This window comes from Electrophorus electricus, chromosome 16, assembly GCF_013358815.1.
Source record: "Electrophorus electricus isolate fEleEle1 chromosome 16, fEleEle1.pri, whole genome shotgun sequence".
Taxonomy (NCBI): Eukaryota; Metazoa; Chordata; class Actinopteri; order Gymnotiformes; family Gymnotidae; genus Electrophorus; species Electrophorus electricus.
The window spans coordinates 12,944,752-12,969,987 of NC_049550.1; the positions used below are offsets into that span (position 1 = coordinate 12,944,752).

The 25,236-nt window shown below is 40.9% G+C and overlaps 3 protein-coding genes across 3 annotated transcripts; 1 reads left to right on the forward strand and 2 right to left on the reverse strand.

Moving 5' to 3' along the window:
• Positions 1-3,643: 3,643 nt before the first annotated feature.
• Positions 3,644-10,150, forward strand: tspan34 (tetraspanin 34). The gene is made up of 8 exons (XM_027022320.2): positions 3,644-3,719; positions 6,110-6,225; positions 7,188-7,403; positions 7,774-7,848; positions 8,084-8,191; positions 8,374-8,511; positions 9,199-9,285; positions 9,484-10,150. Exons 2-8 carry the CDS (start codon positions 6,169-6,171, stop codon positions 9,532-9,534), a joined length of 732 nt encoding a protein of 243 aa, XP_026878121.2. The 5' UTR covers positions 3,644-3,719; positions 6,110-6,168; the 3' UTR covers positions 9,535-10,150.
• Positions 10,151-11,045: 895 nt separating this feature from the next.
• Positions 11,046-18,413, reverse strand: best2 (bestrophin 2). Its single transcript, XM_027022299.2, has 8 exons — positions 16,652-18,413; positions 16,307-16,540; positions 15,998-16,152; positions 15,046-15,123; positions 14,648-14,800; positions 14,253-14,333; positions 13,831-13,985; positions 11,046-12,352 (listed from the first exon to the last, which is right to left on the reverse strand). The coding sequence occupies exons 1-8, from the start codon at positions 16,773-16,775 to the stop codon at positions 11,524-11,526; spliced, it is 1,809 nt and encodes a 602-aa protein (XP_026878100.2). The 5' UTR covers positions 16,776-18,413; the 3' UTR covers positions 11,046-11,523.
• Positions 18,414-18,527: 114 nt separating this feature from the next.
• get3 (guided entry of tail-anchored proteins factor 3, ATPase) lies at positions 18,528-25,226 on the reverse strand. Its single transcript, XM_027022300.2, has 7 exons — positions 24,672-25,226; positions 23,460-23,607; positions 22,885-23,033; positions 22,376-22,526; positions 22,073-22,180; positions 21,464-21,661; positions 18,528-21,300 (listed from the first exon to the last, which is right to left on the reverse strand). Exons 1-7 carry the CDS (start codon positions 24,812-24,814, stop codon positions 21,172-21,174), a joined length of 1,026 nt encoding a protein of 341 aa, XP_026878101.1. The 5' UTR covers positions 24,815-25,226; the 3' UTR covers positions 18,528-21,171.
• Positions 25,227-25,236: the final 10 nt, after the last annotated feature.

Consider the following 25,236-nt stretch of genomic DNA (forward strand, 5'->3'; position numbering starts at 1 on the left):
GCCTAGCTAATATCTGCGCATGTATGTGTTTGAAAGAAATATCAATATATAAAATCAATTACAAACCTTCATCTTATAATCATGAAACCTTTCTAATCTCGAAAATATGCCTCTATATTTTCCTACACTCCTGCACGCCAGTGCAGTTCAGCTGCTTAATTGATTTTTCTGCTGTTTGCAGTTTATAGCTGCGTAGCTAGCGAGCCATTCTTTCCTGCGCCTGTTTTCTGTTCATTGTGTCGGTCTAGTGTCCGGTTATCTAACTGGCTGAAGCAAAGCGGTGATCATCTTTAGGGATTTCACTAACCCTCCCACACATGACAGGTGGTGACGAAACGTAGAAAATGTAAAAAAAATTAAAAGTACATATTTTGACCTCAAAAATGTACTCGTGTATAATGTACCCTCTTTTTAAACAACTCGTACAGTACAATTTGTTAAAACAAATGTAACGTAGTCAATGCAGTGTGTTACTACCGACTTCTGAGTAAAACACTGTTGGCTCGCTTACGAATTTCTTTATTAAAACGCTTTCTTTCTGCTTTCTACTTTTAATGTAGAATAAAGAAATGAGTAGGATACTAATATGACTTTTACTTTAGCAGAGTTTCATTGTGCTTTCATTTACATTACTGTCAACATCTGAAGCAGTAGCTCCAATTCAGTAGCCTACTTGAACAAGAGGTCCTTTCCCCTTTTTCTGTTTTAGGATTAGAAACAAAAAACCAATGAATGAATGGTACACGGACACAAAAAATAACCGTATGCTGGTTTGGCAAACATAAACGACATAACGAAAATGTGGATGAATCCTTGTTTCTGTTTTCTTGTGCATGTAGCGCACGTGTTTTCATTTGGGTCAAACGAGAGATAACGTCACAAACTCTCGACAGAAACCAAAAAATGCCTTTTTCCTTCCTGCATGAGAACAATGTAAACGGACGTCCCGAATATCTTCACGATGCACGGAGTTTTGCAAAAGGTTTCTTTGTAGTGACAAAACGCCGTTTGCGTGTGGACGGAAGGCCAAACCATATAGAAAAGTTTCGTTTTTTTTAAAAAATACCGGTGTACGTGCGAACAGGGTCTCAATAAGGAACATGGTCAAATTACAGCGATTGAGTAAATACAGTTCATTTATATGCCATATGTCATATTTTGATGGCCGAAGCAATTTAAAAACGATAGATACGAAGTATTGAGAAGACAAATGTGGTGGTGATGTGGATATATTTACATTTTGTATTTCGCATTTAGCAGACGCTCTTATTCAGAGCGACTTACGAAAGTGAATGTTTCCTGGCCAGTACAATAGGTTAGAGTCAAAGATGCCATTGAATACTGCTACAATTAAAGATTCAATACAGATGCCTAAAAGAAATGCAAAATAAGCATAAGTTCCATATTAAAACAATAAGTGCAGTATCAAACAGTAACAAGAGTGTTCAGTTAATCAACAGTAGTATAAAAGTCCATAGATGCAGGATTAATAGTCATTTAAATACTCCACAAGTAGATTCAACTGCGCTGTCTGAACAGCCAGTTCATTACAACATCTGGGATCCAGGACAGAGAATAGTCTTGTTGCTTGTCTTGAGACTTGAAGCATGGTGTTTGAAGCTGAACCATATTTGAGCTTCATAGTTCTCATGGTACGGATCAGGTTTTTAACATTGTCATCATCTAGGGAGGGGCTGGTCCATTTTTGGCTTTGCAGGAGAGCATTAGGGTTTTTAATCTGATGCATGCAGGTACTGGAAACCAGAGAAGAGGAAGCAGCAGTGGAGTGAAGACCAGTTGTGCTGCTGCATTCAGGATCGGTTGTAGAGATTTGATGGCCCATAAAGGAAGACCAGCAAGTAGTGCATTGCAGTAGTCTTTGAGATAAGTCTTTGAGCTTTAAGATAACAGTCTATGAGTGGTAGTCTTTGAGCTTTGAGATAACAAGAGATTGCACAAGCACCTGGGTAGCCTCCTGTGAGAGAAAACCTTTCGTATGTTATGAAGGAAAAATCTGCATGCCCGGGTCAGGAAACATGAAAGTGGAAACTTTTTAAGAGCAGCTTCCAACTGTAAAACCACAGAGTTCTTGAAAGTAACACTGAGGCCATGGTGAGGATTCTAACACGTCTGGTTTAGTTTTGCACTGCAATGTTCTTTAAAATTAAGCCAGCAAGTGGTGGAGGTTGTTAGTAGCAGCTAGTCCCCATTGCTGGCCAAAACAAGCACAATGTGAAATGTTTGCTCTGTTGCCAGGTCTTTCTTAGGACTTTTCAGTGTGTTCTTAATTCATGGGGTCATTTCTAAAGACAGGAGCTTCCAGAAACAGGCACTGTCCAAGGAAAATGGTTACCCAGACGAAAACGGGAAAACATCCATTTAGTCTGCTGCCCCGTCCACAATGGTATAACAAAACTGTGGATTACAAAATCATCATCGGTCTTTTGATTGTTTGCTTTTATTGACCTTTTATTATCATTTTTTATGTAGAAGCTATTTTTAAACCCCGATCCAGGGTATTGGTTATTGATGACTTCCAGTAACACTCAACTTCAGAGTGAAAGTTTAAAGTTTAAACTGTTTGACATCCTGCATCTTTTTGGTTAGAGATGGGTTTTACTAGGGTGAATGTCCATTTTAGCAAAGAAATGTGTGTGTGTGTATCAAATCAAAATCAAATCAAATATGGCTTATTTGTCTTACGCGCCTTCATAGCAGGTGCTATGCACAACTGCAGTGAAATGAAATGCAATGACAGACTGAATGAGTGAACGGACAGTGTGGAAATATAACCGTGTAGAGAGGGAGGGAGCGCAGGAACAAGGGCACATGGAAATACGAATGTGAGCGCACACTGTGTAGGCCAGTGTGAGGAGTCACCAGGGCTGACGATTGACAGCTGTCCCACTGCGGAAACCTGCAGTCCTGTAGAGCAGCAGAAACTCTGCACTGCACTTTTAATTTTTGCTTGTTTTTTTGTTTTTTTTTGTTTTTCGTATTTATGGCCTTATTGTTTTTTAATTATTTCTATGAGTGCATTTACTTTAGAAAATTAGAAACAAGGCCCGAAATAAAATAGCTACTTCTACACCCACAGACCACAGATGACAAACCCATGTGAGGAGATACAAGGGGAAATACACCACCCACCAGCAAAAAGTTTCTGTGGTCATTTCAGTTAGACAACTTAATTCCTTCAGATTCTTGACTTTGAGTGGTATCATATTATTTATGGATGCACTAAGTACATGTGATGGGAAACTACTTGATGATGTATACTGGCATTAACTTCATGGCATACACTTTAATGCTTTTGTCCTTGACTTTCCAGATAGTAAACCATAAAATGTGGAAAATTGGTGTTCCATAATTTGACGTAAAACAAGGTTAAATAACACGTGAGGCTGAGCTAGTTATCTGCTGTGGTTGTGACATCATATACCTTCTACCTCTGTAAACAAATGGCTGTGAGCCCATAGGCTATTTTACTTTAGAACAGGTAAAATGATTGGTTAGCTTTGATGATTCATCACCTTGTGTTTTGACATCTGCTTTCTGAAGTGGACTTTGACCAAAAGTGCATTGGGTGAAAAAAGAGCATTCTGTTCAAGGCCCGCCTCCCACAGTAACCAATGGCCATAAAACCACCACACAGACTTTCTCATACACAAAGTTTCATATACATCTCAGACTGCGTAAGGGCGCTCATCTGTGGACAGGTAAGATTCATGCTTGCCCACTCTAATCACTGAAAAAAACATGTTGACCGTTGTGTGGTTCAACACTGAAACATCAAATAGGCAAATTTAGACTGCTCTAATGATCTCAAACACAATCTAGTCTCCAATGTAAATGTAGCATTTACCTCAAAGAAAGAACCTTTCTCATCACACAGATAACAATCCAGGCTTTGTACAAGTAATATGACTATTTATTTATTTGTTTTAGTTCTTAACATCATGGTTAGAACTTCATTCTAATATGCATTGTTTTAATTCTCCCATATGTTCTACAATTCAACCAGAATTTTTTCTCTCTCTCTCCATGTAAGCTTTTGTGTGCATGTTTATTTTTTAACTTTGTAGTTTTAGTTGTGAATGGTGCTGTTTAGAACTTCATAAATAGCATGCATTTCACTATTTGTGTTAGTGAATATGACTTTAACTGAATCTACGGAAATGCTGTCTGCGTGCCCCCCCCCCCCCCCCCCTCTCTCTCTCTCTCTCTCTCTCTCTCTCTCTCTCTCTCTCGCATTTTCAACAGCACTAATCATTTACCAAACTTTTATTTAATTGCTGTTATTAAGAAGTTCTGGCTGTGTCACCCTAAACCACTTTCTGTTATCAACCCAAGCAATCAGATTTCAATTTATATTAGTGTTGCAGAACTAGAGTACAAGTCTGGAATTGCTCTTTCTGGAAAACCTGAATGTTTATATCACACTTTCTCAACAATCACAGAGCTATTTGTTTGGTGAAGGTACACAGGCCACACTAAGATAAGAAGTCAAATAAACGATGTTCAACACAAGTAGTCTTTTTAACTGATTTGGCACCAGAATGGGCAGTAGCACAGCTCCGTATTAAACCCAGAGCAGGCCTCGCTTTGTACAGCACTCACCTCACACAAGACAATCACAGCTAATCCCTCTCAGAGCGCATTTGGAGCGCCCACGATTTTCACTCCATTGAGGAAATGCAGACATGCATAAAACATCAGAAAGGTTTTTGTATCCTTTCTGTTTGATAGACTAAAAAGCTTGAAAAATCTTATATGGTAAAGGCAGTTTCTGGGGCCCTTCGCTTAGTCTGGGCACCTGGTTGACAGTGGCTTACCTTAGTCCACTTCCTGTTCAGCAGTCTTGTTCTGTACGTCAAGTACAGTCATATGGACGCTTTACAAGTGTTTACACGTGGTTCCTTTTCCCAGAACAGGAAGCTGCAATGCAACACGCATTTCCTCCTATTGGTGAATGGTCTCAAAGTCCACCAGCTCTTTTTGGTTGGTGGGATATGTTGGCAAATGCATCCAGGGCTTTTCTGCTATGGTTCATGACAGAAGACAGTCCAGAAGAGCAATAAGGAAGTGAAAAGGAACTCGTTAAAGAATAACACCAGAGGATGCACACTCAACAAGTCTGTCACAGTTTATTGGGTTAGATGTTACTGTATAAGAGTTCAGCTACTTCTGAGGATAAGTCACCCCCAGGTGAACAATCTGGGTTCATCTCTCCCCTCAACCACCCTGAGCCAATATAACAAAAGCAGCAAGGCTGATCTCGGATCAGTATGACGATAGCAGTAGTTATAACGATGCACACTGCCTGGTCATGTGTTGCTGATCTGGACTGGGTTAAAAGCCTATGTGATAAGATACTCTTAAACAATGAACTGCACAGACTCAGTGCAGAGTCATTGATTGTTATTGATTTATTCTTGGTGTGAAGTAAGAGGTGAAGGTTGAAAATGGCCACCTGCTCCTTTTTTTTACATTAAATGTTAGTTAAATGTAAGCTCACATAGAAATGAGTTGTACAGTACAATGTTTGTTGTGGGAAGGGGCTCCCTACTGATAGCACGAAGAGGGAGACAGAGCACTGTTGGCCAGATACTACTGCAGCTGACGGCATTCTGTCTGTCAGAGAATATGCTACGTGGTACCTACACTATTACAATACTGCACTAATTACACTACTGCAAGAAGAAAAAAAATAATAAGACATGAATGATTAAACTAAGTTTAGAGCATGTAGAAAAGAAAGTCAAAAACTAAAGTTAACTCACTGGTTCGGGAGCGCACATATAGCTCGATGCTGAAATGAATGTGTGTGTGTGTGTGTGTGTGCCTGAAAACATGCCTTCTGGGGAGTCACAGTGCAGTGCATCATGCTGGATTTGTCAACAAGATGAAGCGGTCAGCTCTGCACACTAAAGACTAGTGGCTCATGATTTGCATAACCACACATACATAAGAGCTCACTACCAAATATTCTGTGTTTAAACCATTATAGATAGTGTGAGCTCATAGTCCACGCTGCTCAGGGTGACCATGGGAATGCTGTATGTTTCATGCTACAGATTGTCTGTTTGACACTACTTTTATTTTTTAGGACTAACCCCCCCCAAAAAAACAAACCAAAAACCCAAAACAAAACAAAAGGCTGCCAAGATGTGCTGCTCGGGATTCCTGAAAATCATTATGTTCGTCTTCAATGGCGTGATCTTCGTAAGCTAGCTCTTCTTTCTTTAAACTGTATTTACAGATTGCGGATAGAGTTGATGGTTGATTCTGACAGAATCTTGATGGCAATTATAGGTCCAGTTTATGGAGTAGTAGATTTCATCATGTCCATTTTAGGTCAGTCACTGTGTACTTAAACGCATGATGCGTAATATTTCGCTGGGCCTCTTATGATATGCCTATTATTTGATTATAAGAGAAGTTGGCTAACACTTCTCGTCGGGCGTGTCAGTGTGAAATATGTGACTGTAATGTGTCCTTGAATTTGAGAAAGGTGCTGAATAAATGTAACATAATAATAATAATACAAATCAAAGGTCAGAGTCTTTTAATAGACCCTAAAGGTCATATGTGACATACTATCTGACCTGAGACCAACTGTGGTGTTGGTTCAAAGTAGAACCAACGAAAGGGTAACTGATCAGAGAACAGTGGAAAGAGGGTAATGTCTGTCACCGACCCATGCAAATTGGGCACCATAACTGCTTATCTCTGGGAAATTGTGATAGTGTATCACATGCATACCTTGTGATTTTACTAAAGACTTAAAGTGACTCACCTGTGTGCGTGTGTTTAAAAAAAAAAAAAAAAAAAAAAAATTCAAATATCATTTGCTCTGTAGAACCTTCCAGAAGAGAAATTTTCAGGAAGAAATAGTTTCATTTACAGTTAGAAATGTACGTGTCTGGTCTGACGCCTTCCTTGAGAGATTCATAGGGTGAAACTGGGCATGATTTTTTAAATTGTGTTTACTCTGCTGTCAGTCAACTTAGCACCAGCTTTCTGGAGCTCTGTGTACACTATTAAAGTTGCGTTGAGGCTGTACAAGTTTTTAAGATAATATGGTTTCATACATGTAGGTGGCAACCCCCCCCCCCCAACTCAACAGTCTCTTTTTTTGTGTCTTGCCCTTTTATATTCCTTTTCGGTCCCATGTTCACCCCCAGTTGGCAGGGGCTGTAGTCTTGGCCGTGGGGATCTGGGTGTCGGTGGACAGCAGCTCTCTGCTGGGCGTGTTATCTCACATTCCCGACGCTCCTCCTGAGTTAGCGCAGCTGGCTAACGTGGGCTACCTGCTGATCGCGGTCGGCACCGTCCTCGCCCTCATGGGCTTCCTGGGCTGCTGTGGAGCAGTCACCGAGAACAAGTGCATGCTCCTCATGGTGAGTGACCCTGACCTTTGAGACTGACGGCCACTTCTTGAAGCCATGTAAGCAAGAATGCATTGTGAGATGGTGCTTTATATTAGTTAATACTGGACAAAATGGTATGTATTGTGTCGGCCTGGGAGTTTTAAAGTTCTGTCCTGGGTAAGTTGTTCTTAAAGGTGTAGTGTCATTCAGGAATCATAACAGTGCTAATATTGGAGCCCTTAGCACTACGCACGTTAGCAATCGCTACTATCATTCACTAATAAATTTAAAAAAAATTTTGCTGAAGATTTCTGAACCTCTTGAATGTTTCTCAAGCTGAAATTAAAAACAGAACACCTGTTCTCTACTTCATGTGTCACTTCTTTTGCCTTATCTGTAGTTCTTCATCATTGTGCTCATCATCTTCATTGCTGAGGTGGCTGGGGCCATCGTCATCCTCGTGTTTCAACCCTTGGTAAGATCAAAAACCTTAAAACAGCAATAAAAGCCCTGCGTAATATAAGAGTTTAAAAGAGTTTATAGGAGCACTTCCATGGACCTTGAGCTCTGGTCTGAATCACTTGGCTCTTTCTCCTTGGGGCTTCTTTCTCCCTGAACAATGAACAAAGTGCGCCCTCTACTGGCTGGAGACACAAACAAACGATAAACATAAAGATTGATCACATCAAGCCTCCCTCTCCCTTCCTCAGGTAAAGGAACTGTTGGTGAAAGTGAATGAGAAATTTGTTGTAACCATCCAGAAAAACTATGGAAAAGATGCTGGATTCACAACCGTGATGAATGAAACTATGACTCAGGTACATAATATAATATAATATAATATAATATAATATAATATAATATAATATAATATAATATAATATAATATAATATACCTTTGTATTATATGATTCATATCATATCAAATCACATACAAATCACAAGATATTCTTGCTGGTATTTTTCACATGAATAAATGTAGATATTTGTGTCATTTTAGCTGAAATGCTGTGGATTTAACAACTACACCGACTTCACTGGATCTCCTTTTGTAACAGATACCAACAATTACCCAGAGTCCTGCTGCTTTAAAAGTCTCACAATTTGCAATCTGAATGCAGCAGAGGCATCAGCAGAGGTGACAATCTCAGTCTTAATGATCACAGTCTGATCTTAAGTAGAGTCAGATAAGTAGCTGATGATTTAGATGTGGGTTGGAGCTGTGAAATCTGTATATGTAGGTTCAGTGGCAGTTTTTAGCTGTATGCAAATCATGCAAACGCATTGGGCCCCAGAGATCAGGGAATCCCTAGCCACTAGAGATTGGATGCAAAAAACACATTCATTCTTTCATTGTTCAACATCAAAGAGATACCATAACATGCTAGTTAGCTGATCAGAACTCTTAAAGATTCTCTTAAATCATCTCTCGTATCCCAGCGACGGCCATAAAAGAAAGAGAATTAAGAAAAAGAAACCAGGACGGTTTAGTTCTGACTGCAGTAAGGAGATACTTAAAGATTGTACGGGGTGGGTAAATATTGTATTTTACTGTCTTTGATTAGAGCCCCCAGACATAACTTTGGGGCCCCATAAATGCCCAATCTGCAGCTGTGTAGGTTTATAAAGAAACAGTAGCTTGGTCATGAAGGACCTCTGTCTGAAACATCCTACATCCTGTTCTATCTTTACAGTACTCTGCATATTCCTTGGAATCTTCATACATACATACATATATATATATATATATATATATATATATATATATATATAACGTTTTGTCTGAAATTTTACTTTCCGTCCTGCTGCGTCCTTCTCTGCACAGGTGGGCTGTTTTAACGCTCTGGTGACACTCATAGAAGACAATGCTTCCATACTGGGGGGTGTGGCCCTTGGCATTGCTGCCCTGGAGGTATCAGACTTGAACTTTTGACTTTAGATAACCCAGTAGGCAGAACTGGAGTCTGAAGCTGAAGTCCTCCAGCCACCAAGTTAACATACATCATAGAACTACAGTTGTGTCTGACATTCAGCACCTCACTTGAAACTGTTCCCTTTTGTGCTCTTCTAATTCTAATTCTTGCCTTGCTGTTTGTCTGTCATTCCTCAGATTGCCGCGATGGTCGTCTCCATGGTCCTGTATAACAATGTGGGCAAATAACATCAAGCACATTGTCCCTAAATGCCTAGTACTTCACCCACCACTAGTAACTGAAATGTATTTTATCTGATCATTCCTAATAGGATAACAACTTCTGTGACCTAGTAGGAATTACTTATCCCAATCTCATTTACAGTGCAGTAATAGAGGCACAAAATTCGTTTTCCTCGTCTTCCTCACCAGTGTGAGCCACACTCACTCCATTCCTCTCTCGTCCCAAATTCACCCCAGAAACATGCACTTCATGTGGTGTCTAGCTGCTGTTTTCAAACAGTAGCAAAACAGTATAACAGCAAAACACATTCAGTCATTACTGTCCCATCAGTCTTCCAGTATGTTAAAGAAACTGGATATCTGGAAAACGATAACTGTAGTTTTCCTCTGGAAGTTCAAATAAATTGGCCACCCCTTGATATTTAGTGTTTAGTAGGTCAACAAATCTGCAGATGCTTTAGACATGAACTGCATGAATTAAAGTTCTTTCTGTGCAGCTTCAGTGTTGAAGAACTAGAGAGTGGAGATAAGGGGCTATGTGCAGTACTTGCAGAGCAAGTCCAATTCATTTCTTTTTATTTGCATGTAAACGTCTTCTAAATATTTTTGCATTGTTTTGTGTCACTGTTGTAATAAAATTTTTTATTTGTGCAAAGGTAAATTAAACATTGTGATTTTTTCAAAGAACAGGTTGTCTTTCACGCAGATGTTTGTTTCACATAGCTAACCGGTAGGTGGGTGGGTGGTGGTTGGGCATTGTACTGAGGCCCAGGGCACAGGGGGTCCACAGTGTCTGGAACTCCTAAAATTTCTGTCATGCTCCCATTGAGTCAACACTTATGCTATGCATCTGTTCTTCATGAAAGGGTCTTTAATGTAACAACATATCTCACCAGCCAGGCTAATGTATATTCAACTATCCTGCCATAAATGTCCTTTTTATTCATAAATATGTCTCATCCATGGTAGACACACCGATAAAGGTTTTTAAACTGATCTTTGAAATATGATATATGCATTATTTATAACTTTAAAATAGTAAAGCATTAATTCCATTACAATATATCAAAATATGTATTTTATTAATTTGTTTTATTATCTGTTGTAGTCCAGGTAGGTAGTCTAGTGTAAACATTTGATTAAAGGAACAATAAGTCATTATTTTCCACAGATTCTTCTTCAGATTATCAAACTATCACAACACTAACACCTAGTAGTCTGGATGTGTCAGAGATTCTGTACTAAATGCATTTTAAGCATGGTCACCTCCATATGGGGGACCATAAGGTGGTTCATTTGAGGACTACAAAGTAAACTGATTCTTCATCTTGTTTAGCTGCACTTTAGCTATTATTTTTACATATATATATATATATATATATATATATATATATATATATATATATATATATATATATATACACACACACACACACACATATTATATATATATATATATATATATATATATATATATATATATATATATATATATAGAGAGAGAGAGAGAGAGAGAGAGAGAGAGAGAGAGAGAGAGAGAGTTATATAAAGTTACACGGTAGTTGCTAATTTCTTTTCTAAAGTTTTATATCAGTCCCAGCTCTACCACTCTTACCGCTCAAAGGCTTTGCAAACGTTCATGGTGACAGGTTTGGCTGGATACTTTCATAATGAAGGTTAGAGTACATGTAGGTCCTTCACTTGCCCATATATTTTTGTAATTGACAAACATCCGAGTGTAATTTAGTTTTACTAAATATAGACTGGCATCTTGCTAAGTTCCTACAAATATATATAAATACTGGGGCAAAGCTGAATTAAAAACATTTTTATTTTTGGACAAAATACTAACTGGTTGAACTTTAGTTTTGTTAATGTGTTTTTAGTCCTATCTCATGTCAATCTGTCATATTCTAGCTCACTTACCTACCTATTCAGCTCATCATTATCTTGATAGCTATCTGAGTGTTTAACTTAGAGCCAAGAGGCCAAAGGTTACTCAATTTCTTCCTTAGTCTTTTTAGCCAACCCAATAACCTCTGGACCCATACTGACACTTCTCCGGCACTGTGTGTGTTCTGCAGATAGCAAGGGCCATTTTGGATCAGGAAATGAAGGAACGTCACAACTTGGAACCGAGCCAGATGGCGCTTTGCCATTGGTTGACTGAGGGGTCATGATCTTTGCCTGGTCTCTGATTGGTTGGAAGGAGAAGTCTGGTATGGAGTGCTTGGTGGCGATGGTATAGGAGATTCGAGGCTTCATTATGCCCAGTGCGAGAGCACTCGAGCAGACAGCTTTAGGTTGTTCACATACCCTGTCCTGCTTTGGCCTCAAAGGTACTTGAGTTAAAGGTGGTATTTTTAGCAGTGATTCACTCTCCTCTTTATCCTCTCTCTCCATCTGCTTCTGTGAACTCTTTGCTCCATCAGTCTCTCCACTCTCAACTCTTGCTTGACTCTCTGTGAACTCCAGTGCAGAGAGCAGAGTGCACGTGTTGATGGTTCCTCCACAGCTGCAGGTGGTGCTGTGAGTGTGATGTTCTGAGCCTGGCAGCGGTAATTCTCTTCCCCCTCTCCATCCCATGCATCCATCTCCCTCCTTCTCCCTGCCTGAGTAGGAGGGGTCAGAGGTGGCAGAATGTGTCAGTTGTGGCAGCTGAGCAGAGGTTTTGTGAGAAGCTCCACCCACAAAGCCTGTGGGAGAGGGGGTGGAGCCAAGGAGTCGGTCAAAGCAAGTAAGATTGTGATTCTGAGTCATAGATTCTTCGGTATTCTCGGCAATTTCCTCCAGGGGCTGGAAGTGCATCTCTTCTTTGGGAATTCTGAATTTAGATGGAAAAAGCAGTGTTATATAAATATGACAAAACCCAGTAAAACAACAACAGCAAAAACACTGTTCAGAGTTTTGGAGTTTCAGAGTTACTGTTACTGCAAGCATGCCAAAAACTAGCCTGTCCAATTATACTAGCTCCTAATTGGGGTTTGAAGCCATAATGCTATTCAGTAAAGTCTTTACCCAGCAGGTGGCGCTGGTTACCAACTGCAACTCACTGAGACAGTATAGCTACAGATGCAAGGATTGAGGCTGGAAGCACAGAGTTTTTGGGTCACTTTTTCAGCCATGGAAACTGTTTTTCCTTTAATGCAGATAAACTCCTTTAGTAGAGGACTTCAACAATACAAAAATTATCATGTCTTCCGATAAATTAATGAGGATTATTTAACATGAGTGAATGCTCCTTAGGAGCCAATTTACTGTTTAGTTAAATTTTAAAAATCTTTTTGTTTGACCACATGGGGGCTTTTGCAGGCTCCAAAGTACCAGCAGGAATTAGGTATGGTTGGTTTAGGAAGTCAACATTTAGCCCATAGAATTTAGACCACTTGTTAACCAGCGCCACCCGCTGGGTAAAGACTTTACTGAATAGCATTATGGTTTCATGGCCCAATTAGGAGATAGTATCATTGGTCCATGATCTCCCCATGTCTGCATGGGTTTCCTTGGAGATCTGCGGTTTCCTCTCACAGTACAAAAAAACATTAGCTTAGGTTGATTGGATACTCTAAATTGTCCTGTATGAATGTGAATTGTGTACATATATATAGTACAGAGTTGTTTTTGTGTGTGTGTGTTTGTGTGTGTGTGTGTGTGTGTGTGTGTGTGTATGCGTGTGTGAATGATTCTTGGTCCAGTGATGTCCAGGGGACTGTGGTTTCTGATGGAGAGCATGGCGTGTGCAAATTGGCTGCTTCTTCTCGTTGGCGTGTGAATGATTTCATTGTTAAAGCAGATATCCGTCTGTAAAGCATTCTTGGGTTTGAGAAAGGCGCTATATAAATAGTGACTAATAATAATACTAATGATATTGATCACTGCATGGATTGGTTTAAGCAGGAAGTTTGTTCACTGTTATGGAGTATGCCTAGACAAAAATAAAACAGATTGACATATTTTGTGATTCTTCTCTAGCTTGTAACAATGAGTCCAAATACAGCCATAGCCAACCTATATCATTGTAGTAGACTTACTTGTTTTTTAACGCAGCTTCATAGGAAAGGCAATACATGTTTAATGAAGTGCTCCATTAAGTCTCTCTGACTATATGTTTCAAGATTATGGGTGTTTGTTCAATCCACCTCTTCATCAACCAACCTGATCTCATAAAGAGATCATGGGGATATTTTTCACTGACTGCCATAAATGTGGTTAAAGGAAAAGCTATAACCACTAAACATATTTAGTCCCATAGTTCCAACCTCAACAACTTGCATTCCCTTGTGTTTGTGAATGGAGACTCACGCCATGTCGAAGGTGGAGCCCTGGAAAGAGGGTTTGCGCAGTACAAACAGCGTGGCAGCAGTGTAGGGTGGCCGAGGGTTCGAATTGTTCCAGTAACGATCGCGCTCCATCACAGGGAGATCCCCGTACATCTCATCCACTGCCATCATGGAGACCTGTAGGGAGCAAAATAACATACACACACATGCACACATACACACCAGGATAGTGCAAACTAACGAAATATAAGAGTATGCATTTGGAAGTTATAGAACACAAAATGTAGAATATTCCTTTGGGAGTCAGTTATTTATATGTGAACTAATTATTAAAAATAAAATAAAGAAAGAAAGAAATACACTCATGCAAAAAAGAGTTTGTTTTGTTGGGAATATATGAGTGAGTGAGTGAATGAATGAATGAAAGAATGAATGAATGTTTACCTGGAAGTTTCTGTCTATAAGCCAATTGGACTCAAAGTCATCATCATCCTCACCAAATGGGTTGATCAACTGCTCAGCCACCTGTTTATTAACGTTAACCCACAACTGTCAACATTCAATATACAAATCAATATTAAAAAACATGCATGCTAATCAAAAATATATGAATAAATAAAGTAACATAACTGTATTATTAACATTATTATTAATTACATTTGTATAGCGCCTTTCTCAGACTTAAGGATGCTTTACAGACAGATATAAGCTTTTACAAACACACACACACACCAAAGAAATATATATGAAAATTGTAATTTAATTATTAACACACAGTTAAATATCTGAATAATAAGGGCAAGAGTAAAGAATGAAATGAAGAAGTCATTTGTACTGACCTTCAGCCAGCCAGCGTAGAAGAAGAACTGGAGCAGGGTGAAGACAGGGACATACAAGTCAAGGTCGTGACCCGGATAACCCTGGCCAGGGTCCAGAAACTGACGCCCAATGAGGCACACCAGGAAGAAGCTGTACACGGCCAGCGTGACCACCTGAAGGGGCATGGAGGACAGTTCACCGGCTTTTTTGTTAACATTTGACATTGCCCCTTTTGAAAACATCCAAACTGCTTATCTCGCACTTATCCATCATTAAACGTCAATTAAATGTTAAATGCTGGTTTCATTGTTTCTGCTGGTTTCTAAGCACATAGATCTAAGCACTTAAAAAGATATTGCACCCATCACTCACCCATCACTCACACACACACACACACACACACACACACTTTTCTCACCTGCGTGTAGACCAGAGGCACACTGATCATGTCATAGTGGAAAAGCAGGCTGCATTTCCCTCTGAAATCATTCAACTCCTAGAAAATATGAGAGAAACGAAAACACTTTTTTGGTGTCTGCATGCATGATTTGGACGCCACTACCTTAGTCAGCTAGTAATACTTGTTCATTTCATTAAGCTATTTAATTAAAGGTATTCTGCTATAAACTCTTTTTACTTTTGTCATAAATGTACATATCTTGTACATATTCTTGACATAATTAAATTTCTCAATTTTTTAATGGAATGATCTTAGCAGAAATAAGATATGTGATCCAAATAAAATGACCCATCCTGTTCCTTAGTTAACAATATATTTTCAGTACAAACAATATGCATCATGCACTACATGTGAAGCAAATCACAACTTTTAAAAATACTGCAACAAATATAAACACCACACAGGCATCCTGCTATTATGCATCAGTGTTTCATGACCAAGGATGGCCTGTTTGGCTAATTCTCTCACCCTTTGGTCTCTGTCAGTCAAGGCTGTGTGACACTTTTACCCGAAACGTTCAGGAAGTCAACGTGTGCACATACGTTGCGCCTCTTTTACACACCCGAGGGGGCGATGCTGCCAGTCCTTGTGTTTGTTATTTATTTTAGGAGGTTTGTTTTGTTTTTATTAGAGTTAAGGTCAGGGGTCACTTCTGAGGGTTAGTTAACTTTTTTTTTTTTTACTCTTTGTTGGCGTCATCCACATCCTCTTCTATACATCTCTACATTTATCATCAAAGGTTGCAGCTTTACCCTCCTTATATATATATATATATATATATATATAATTCAATTAGTGTATTCACTTAGTGAGCTAGAACTAAGTATAAGTAATAATATTTATATATGTATATTCTAGTCAGATAATCTAGACAAATTCTATAAATGAGTTGTTTTGAATGGTCGATTACCTCCAACAGCAGTTTATAAGTATTATCGTCTTTAATTCTGCCTTCCAGTCGAGCCTCTGCGGCTAAATTGGTGAACCACACACACGGGATCCAGTATTTATTGTAGGGAGAGTGCAGACCCTCAAACTTCTTCCTCTCTTCACGTGTCATAAAACCTATACGCAGAGAGAGAGAGAGAGAGAGAGAGAGAGAGAGAGAGAGAGAGAGAAAGTTTCAACATCCCCATGGCAGGGGAAACATGCGCCTTTCAGTGTTAAACTCGCGCGTAGCTACAAAACCCTTCGCGGGGGCCGATTTTTAAAGAATTACCTGCTTCCACCACATGGTCCATTGTGGGGAAGCGCTTGAAAACGGCGGTGCTCACGGAGCGCAGGATGAGGATGGCGGACAGACTAGCGTATCGCATCAGCGTGCGCCGCAGTAACCTGCCGCGCTCATCCGCGCCTTGTAAGCCCCCCGACAGCGTGCACATAATTGTGTCCGGGAGAGGGATGGAAGTGTACTGATCCCACCAGCGGGTTACTATCAGGGTAACGTAGAATCCTGTGGAAATGAAGACGTGATGCCAAATGGGTGCAGAAACTACAGCACACCATTAAGTTGCTATAAGAATTTTAACAGTGGCCAATAATTGTTTGTTATATTTAGGCCTACCTAACACGAAAGACATCGGAATGAGGCTGGCGTAATGGTTGCAGTAAATTGAGAGTCTTTCAAAGTATCTCTTTTGTTCTTCTAAAAGACAGAACCTGGAAAGAAACATGAACACACGATGCATGCAGCAAATTTAGCTCTGGAGCTAGTCTACAATTCATTTTAGGCCCATAAAAATAAGAAACTTAATCACTCGCCTGTATGTAATGCTGATGGCGGTGTACATGGCGAAAAAAGCCAAAAACTCCTTATACAAAACTTTATAAATACTTCCTTTCCACGCGAGGAGCAGCTTTGAGAAGCCACAGAAGCGCGCGTTGGCCACTCTCGCGGTATACGTCACCGTCATGACGCACAAATAATGTTCAGATTCAGAAGCGTGAACTGAAAATAAACTGGCAAACAACAAGCACAAGGCATGTCTGAAAGCACGCCACAGGATTACTTTTTTTCTTCTAAACTATGGAATAACGTTCCTGAACATATCAGGAATGCAGCTCTAGGTGTTTTTAAATCCAGATCAAGAATTACTTTTGTTTTTGACATGGTCTGTATGTAATTTATCAAATTTAAAATTTTGGTGGGGTTGTATTTTTATCATTTTTTTATATATCATTTCACTTTATATTTCATTTGTAATAATTTCATTAATATACTTCACAATCCAAAGTTTTCTTATGTTAATCACGTAAACGTCAAGATTGTTATTACCTTTCTAATTTCTGTAAATAGGTATACAGATTAACCTGACTGCATGAATATGCTTAGGGTCCGCGCGTGAGAGTTTAGAAAACGGTTTAACTAATTACTTTCAATAGGCACACTTAGACACTAGATAATCAATAAATTAAGTGTATTTTAAATGTTACTAAACAAATCTCGTTATCGAGGTGGAGAATCCTTACCTTTTGCAACACAACCTTTTCAACAACAGGACGTTTAAGGTTAAATATCTACAGTAAATCTTCCACAGAGTGACAGTGAGATTCTAACGTAGTTAAATTTATCCATCGGCTTTTATTGCTTGACTTTGTACTGGTAACTGAACCCAAAATCAAACGCGCCGCCTCCTCCTCTTCAGTAAGAGAGAGGATTACAAGTAAATGAATCCCCGGCCGTCCTGAGACCTCTTTCGGTACATTGCACGGTCTGAAGGTTATGAGCACATTTTAAGTTACAGCCCCGGGATGAATGCGCACAGCGGGGTGGAGAAAGCTCGTTAGCGCACGCTCCCGCTGCGACGACCGCGCGCTTCAGCGCGCTGATGAACTGAAAGCGACGGGCCAGTTGTCAGTTGCCCCGACGTCGTACAACTTAATAAGACGGTGGATATGTTTTGTGTGTTAAATACAGCCTAATGCAGAATGTGGACGTTTCAAGTGTTTTACTTAATCTCAAGTTGTGGCCGCCTGCTGAGAAACCTTGCCCCTGGAGCGGCGCGACGGGGATCCTAGTTTGCATGTATTATGGACAAGGAGCAGATGCAGGTCGCCACAGCGGTCGTTTCGCATCACTCAAACTAAGGAATACACTGATTTTTTCCTGCCAAACGCCCCGTGTAACACAAGAAAGCCCTTTGTGATTCGCGTGAGGGATGAAAGAATTTCAATTCAATTTCGTTGGACCGGGTCGCGCGGAGGACTTGTATAGGGTTTGTGTCCTGGACTAACTCCCGGTTTCCTACGCACGCAGTTAAAGCGCGCGGGTGATCAGCTCCCACCCCGCACAATGCATCGCATGTCAAACTGGGAGCAGTTTGATCTCAGACTGAGTTTATTCAGGGTGGATGCTCATTAAGTTTTTTGCAGAGGTTAAGGTACAAGCAATCAGACACGCAACCTCTAGTCATGCATAAAACTGGTGATAAGGTCACAAACAGAATAAAACCTTTTATTTGAAAATGCTTATATTTGAGCACAGTCTACCGTTTTTATTAAAATTAAAGAAGAAAAAAAATCCACAACTGTAAAACATTAAAATGAATACCCAAAAAGGTAAAATATGCTAACTCTTCCCCAAAAAACTAATGGAAGCTAGTGTGGTAAGCAGCTTAGTCACTAACCATGTCTCGGGCCCCAAGCCAGTCTACATTTACTGTCAATTCCCAGCACACCTGGGCCAGGTAATGAAGAGTTCCTTAGGCCTGAACAAAAACAACAGAATTGGCTGAGGCTTCCTGACGTCTTGACATCTGCTTAAAGTAAATGCAAGGGAAGGCAACGTGTAAACAAAATAATTCCAGTTCAGGAGAATGGGTGTGTTAGAGGCCACAGAACACAACAGTGTAAGCAGACCACACACACACTTACTTCAGTATTAGACATGACAAGTAGTAATGAGAGAAAGTGGCTTGGAAAGTTTAACGTATGAAAAAGGCAGATACAGTGAGAGGTGCGCATGTGTGTGAGAAAAAGGCAGCTAGTGAGGTGTGTGTGTGTGTGTGTGTGTAAGAAGCAGCAATAAAAACAAAGGAAAACAGAACATACTAGTTTATTATACGCTCAGAGAAATCCTGCTATCAAACTAAACGAAACAGAAATAATCTCCACATTCACCCAATTTCCACACACATCAACTGACTGCAATAATTAGTGAGAAATTTCTCACTGTAAATAAAGGGACAAAAAAAGGATGAAAAGCTGCCCTTCAAAATGTGTAAAAGCAAGTACAGGATGAGAATTGTGAAAGGACGCACTGCATCATTGTAGACCCACCCATTTCACACGACAGCTGTACCATCCAATCCCCACATGTTAAATCTTCTCTGATGTTGTCACCAATCAGAAGGGGTTGCAACGTCACGTTCCCGAGATCATCAAGCTCTTGGGATTTTTTTAGCACATCACTGAGATGCACAATTTAAAACAAATGTCAAAACGTAGTGTCTGAATCTTAAGAGACAACAAGAAGAATGTGATGTCTCGTGGCCCTCTTTAAGCAGAACTGTTCAAGTCCAGGTTACATTTGTAAACTGGTAAATATACGTGTGCCTGCATGCTTGAATTAGCAAATCCAGTGAGCTGGAACAAAATCTTGGGGAAGACTTCATTTCTGTACATAAATCATTCACCTCCGAGTAAACAAGCAGGCACACACACACAGACACCCCATCTGTCTCAGGCACACATTCACACACAGGGTGTGTGTGTGGGTGTATGTGTGTGAGAGAGAGAGAGATGTTTCAATGCTTCATTTTCCCTCATCAGTATGGGACTCACTGAACCCCAGGAGCTCATTACAATGCAGCAAGTGCTGGAGTGAGGCTGTCATTCTGCAGTTTGCAGAAGCCAGAGACCAGCACCGTTTGTTAACTTCCAGTTTTTCCTCTCTCTGTAATTTCTTCTCTCAAACACAGAATACTGGTCTGGGGGAAATGTTCCTCACCCTAGTCTTCAGTACGAATGTGACCGTTCCATAGTTGTTCCCTATCCAAGTTCCCAACACAGTGGGCTAGAGTGAGACTGGAGTGAGAAACACTAGTTGAGAAACACCTCCTATGCTTGGGATTTAATTGACAAGGTGAACCAGGTTTGTTGGAGCAAAGAAACCAAGCGGTGCTGGACTCTGGTTCCCTTGGATTCCAGCTGTGCACACCTTTGGATGCACTGTGGACTCTGCACCCCTTACGCTCCCCACAGACCTTCTGAAGGTCACGAGGTCTGACACTATTGAGTTTGGGTTCTCTCACTGCTTGACCAGCTCACAAGCCCAAACAGCATGCCAAAAACAAACCCATTCTCAGGAGCCCAGCACAGGCCTACAATCCTTAGTCCACCCTGCAAGGCTGCGGAAACACTGTTTGTGGTTCGAACAAGTAACAAAGATGGAACAGAGCAAAAACGTGGACTGGATTGGACTTGTGTCCCTGCTGGAAACTGCAATGATCATTGGATCATTGGATGTCATTGGATCATAGCAGGTGCAGTCTAGATTTACACTGGTATATTAAGAACACTGGTCTCTCTCAGGTTCAGTAGATCAAACACATCAGAGGCAGAAGAGGCTTGTTCCACCATCTTTAAAGTAGTTTTTATAGTATTATACACAAACACACATGCACAAGTGCCCATCACACAATAAAATAACTATTAACAATTCCTGAATGAAGAAAGAGAAATGGGGCACTAATTGGTGCAACGGAACAATTACTGGCTGTGACTAGTAAGTGATGAGTAAGTGAACTAGCGAATAGCACTGGTTCTTTATGGGAGATATGGAGAAGAGACTGAACAGAAACCAAAGAGAAAGAGCAAGGGAGAGAGTGCTGCTGTTTTCTTTAGTGTTGATTGCCTGTATCAGGCCATCAGGCTTTCATCAGTCATTCCAGGTGTGAGGAGGAGGATGGTAATATCAGTGAAGATGGTGTGCAACTGTGGATTCTGAGGGGACTAATGCACCAGAGAGCAGTGTCAAAAATGTGTGTGCAAAAGTGTGTGTGAGTAAGAGTGAGAGAGAGTGAGAGTGTGTGTGTGTGTGTGTGTGTGTGAGAGAGAGAGTGAGAGAGAAAGAGACATTAGGAGTCACTTGTTGGGGGGGTTGTAGGGCTCCAGGAGCTGTTTGGAGAACGTGTTGACCTTGTCTGCTCCTCGCACCTCGTGAGGCAGGAGAGGCAGTTTCACTATGTGGAAATCTTCATACAGATCCTCCATCTGAAACACACACATTTAACAGTATCAAGAGAGACTGATTACTGTCAATCACTTTACCAGAGGACATCTTCATATTTCCAAAACAAAAACACCACATCAAAAAACCATACTTCTCTTTACTACACATGCATGTGCACATATGCCTGTAGCCCCACCCACACACCTGGTCCAGGTATTTGGACTGGATCTTATGTCTGGCCTCGCACATCTTGCAGGGCCTCTCAGGGTCGGGAAAAACAAGCTGGTTGACAATGATGTTGTGTGTGTCAATGCGGCACTTGGCGAGCTCCTGGATCAGCCGCTCCGTTTCGTACAGGGACAGGAACTCGGCAATGCACACGCAGATAAACGTCGTCTGCTCCTAATCTCACACACACACACAAACACACAGCCCATCACTCAGGGCCTAACCAGTTTCACAAAGCTATACGGGCCATAGTCTGAGGACACTTAAGCCCACTGCAACAAACAGACATAAGACAGCCATGTTTTTTGGCAGTTTTCAAGATCTTAACATATCAAAGAGTCACCAGTTATTTTGAAATGCACTGCACATAAAATATTTGAAACGATTACAAAAAAATATTAAATTATATAGAATTTTATAGCTGCCAATCAAAGGAGTTTTTTTTTCTTCAACACTAATCAGTCTGTCTATAAAAATCAACTCCACAATGAAATTACAGTGTAACCAAATGTCCTTGCAGAACCTACTACAAAATAAATCATGACTAGCTCTGCATTAGAATTGTGAGGCCGTGACATGACTTACCGGATCTTTAAACTGCTCGCTGACTGAGCGAATAACAGGAAGAGTCTCTTCTAGTTTAGATGCCAGCTGGTCTGCATTCATATCTCCTAGCCCGAGCATGTTGCACATCTAAAGGGATACGGATCCAATTAGACTACATTCCCCACAATGCAATGCTCAAGATGACAGCACTTCCATGCACAAGTAAGCTGTTCTAAGATCGACACACATTTTGCTAATATTACTGCCTCCTATGTTTCGCCTCTGCATGTACTTTCACATCCTTTGAATGTAGAACACATCCCAGCATGCAGTGTGCCAGACCTGCGAGATGAAGGGGCTGATCTGGTTCTTGATCTGCATGAGGCGGCCAAGGCCGCGCTCCACTATTGTCGGGAAGTTGAGCAGACGCAGCGTGTGACCCGTGGGGGCCGTGTCAAACACCACCACAGAGAAATTCATCCCTTTCACTAACCTGTGTAGCAGAGCGAGACGGCAAGGTTACAGCAGGTACACAGTGCTCCCAACACACACACACACACACACACACACACACCTCAAAAGGCAGTTGCTGAAAGGACAGATACCGAGAGAAAGACAGACAAACAGCAGTAATGGCCTGGATGTGTCACACGGTAATTGTCATGAGGGTCTCAAGACTGTATATGCTGCCATCTAGTGGTCCATAAGTGACTACATTTTATGAACTGGAGTTTTAATAGATTTTACCAATTTTAAGAGAACCACTTGTTTCTTAAAATGAAGAGAAAAAAAAACACATCTGACATGCTCCTTGCTAAAGGAATGAGTGACTGGTTGCCAAGGTGTCTGACCTCATGACCTCTGCGTAGCTCATGGCTTCATCTATGCCAGGAAAGGCACTCATGGCCTCTTGCATCATCTTCTTGCCCATAGAGAGCATGTTGTCCTCTTCAAAAAACTCGTCCGGCAGTTCTGCCACCCCCAGACTAGGGTCAATCTCCTACTCAGACGGACAGAGAGGGAATGAGCAGGAATAACACTAAAGCGCACAATGCAGGGCTGCTCCAGGGTGAGGCACCGTTTTGACCAGCCCCTGCTTTCAGACACAGCTCATCATTTGATATTCAGCTTTCTGACTCCTAAAATTGGAGTAGTTCAGTAGATTTTACAAATCGGATAAAACATGACCGGCTTGTTTCTTGCTGCCACACCAGATAACACTCAGGTCATTAGCACTGATGAAGAGCATGAACGCGAGCCATCATACACACATCCAATCAGCAATAAAAACAAACCAAACATTACAAACAGACAGAGCTGGACACTGTGACTACCGTCTTCTTATCGTAGGCCTCCATTTTGCTTCTAGTTTTAAACATACATACAGCATAAGCTTAAAATCTAAACTAACAGGGCCCAAACTGACCATGGCGAAGAGGTTGTCATAGCCCTTCACTTTGGTGGGAACCTTGGAGAACTTCTGGTCAAAGGCGTCAGAGATGTTGTGTGCTGGGTCAGTGGAGATGATGAGGACACTCTCCCTCACAGCAGCCAGCTGGACAGCCAGGCTACAACTGCAAGAGCGTGAGAGGCACTTATAATGTAGAGCATACTTGGTATAAACTTTAAATAAACCCTGCTCTGTTCTGCCATGTTCCGAAAACGCTCCCATGTTGCTAGTAAACTTAAAATGGCAGCACGTTTGGTTTCCTTGCAAGTGACTCACACATATCTATACTCAAGTCCTTTCATTACGGATGTCCATCGGCCTGGCGCATTGCACACGAGCGCTTACACACCGTAGCCCGTCTGTTGCCATATACAATTAGCCACCATTTACCGCAAAGGCAGACGTCGAGTGAATATTATTAGAGTGGCGGACCTTGCTCAAGCCAACTTTAACGAGGACATCGTAGTGGGACGAATTTGAGCGCCAGTGCTACTGCTGGACTGAGAATACACCCAGCCATCAACGGGTCTGTGGTCAGAAAGTCAACATTGACGACAGTGTAGAGGACAGCCAACACGGATGGGCTACACAGTCTGTACGCCTGTAAAGTGTACTTAGAAGGTATGCCTTTCCAATAGTTATTTGTGAAGACCTGTTACCAACACATTAGACTTAACAAAGAGTAAACGCCCAGTTGTTAATATAGCCAGCTAGCAAACTATTACTCCAGTGGTTTCATTGTCTGCTAACGCTTACGAAAATGTCGAATGTATTAGCTGGTTAGCTAAAAGCTACCATTAGCTGGCTGCTTAGCTAGTATGCAGTGAAGTAAAACCAACATAGCTGTGAACTATTACAAAAATGGCTTTACCGACACAGAAAACGCTCCCGTGAAAATATCGGTTTATTCGTTGAATACCTTTTATCAAATTATTTACATAGTGTTATTAATTAATTGACATGCAAAATATGTTCAACACATTTTCGGTTATTTCAAATCCAAATGACTTCTTACACACATTTGTCACAAAGTGTGTTGCTGTGACACAATCCAGTTGGCAATGCAGAAATGTAAGATAAGATAAGCTAAACTAACGTTAGCTAGCTTGACAGGCATGATGGCTAAGCTAATGCTAGCGTTTATGTTCAGCCGGCTAGCATGTCTCAAACACATTCGCGCTGAATTACCTGCAAGTTGTTTTGCCCACGCCACCTTTACCTCCTACAAAAATCCATTTCAGAGATTTTTGTTCTATGATATTTTTTAACGTCGGCTCTAAAGGTTCTATATCGGGTGCATCTTCAAATTCGTCTTCCAATGAAGCTGCCATCTTGTACACAAGTCACTTGGAATGTACCAAGATAGACGCCCGCGGGTCCGCGAACGACGACATATTGGCTCCAACCAAGAGAACAGCAAGTTGTACAGTCTTAGAGCCAAAATGGCGCCCATACAGTGGCGTTGTTACAGCAACTCTCTGACGTCACCTTCGAGGCCTTGGTGGACTGAACCAAATCGTTGAAGACAAAACTGCACGAGAATATTCCAGAACATAACTGGCTTCGTCCTAATTACTTTCTCCATATTCTATCATCCAAAAGTACATTCACAGATGCCAGTAAATAGTATCATCAACGTATAACATGCACAAACAAATGAAATATCTAAATGAATTTGCCATTTATTACTAGGCTATTTGCCGTACTCCTAAAAGACGTACCGTCATTTTGTGCACGCAGAAAAGGCACAGGA

Excerpts from the sequence above, each read along its gene's own strand:
- get3 (XM_027022300.2), bottom strand. The coding sequence starts at position 24,814 with ATGGCAGCTTCATTGGAAGACGAATTTGAAGATGCACCCGATATAGAA. Across the intron at positions 21,662-22,072 it reads GCGAGCAGTTTAAAGATCCG|GAGCAGACGACGTTTATCTG; the intron begins GTAAGTCATGTC and ends GTGTGAGATTAG. Across the intron at positions 21,301-21,463 it reads AGTCCAAATACCTGGACCAG|ATGGAGGATCTGTATGAAGA; the intron begins GTGTGTGGGTGG and ends TGTGTGTTTCAG.
- tspan34 (XM_027022320.2), top strand. The coding sequence starts at position 6,169 with ATGTGCTGCTCGGGATTCCTGAAAATCATTATGTTCGTCTTCAATGGC. Across the intron at positions 6,226-7,187 it reads TCTTCAATGGCGTGATCTTC|TTGGCAGGGGCTGTAGTCTT; the intron begins GTAAGCTAGCTC and ends GTTCACCCCCAG. Across the intron at positions 8,192-8,373 it reads TGAATGAAACTATGACTCAG|CTGAAATGCTGTGGATTTAA; the intron begins GTACATAATATA and ends GTGTCATTTTAG.
- best2 (XM_027022299.2), bottom strand. The coding sequence starts at position 16,775 with ATGCATCGTGTGTTCATGTTTCTTTCCAGGTTCTGTCTTTTAGAAGAA. Across the intron at positions 16,153-16,306 it reads GGACCATGTGGTGGAAGCAG|GTTTTATGACACGTGAAGAG; the intron begins GTAATTCTTTAA and ends CTCTGCGTATAG. Across the intron at positions 13,986-14,252 it reads TTATAGACAGAAACTTCCAG|GTCTCCATGATGGCAGTGGA; the intron begins GTAAACATTCAT and ends TGCTCCCTACAG.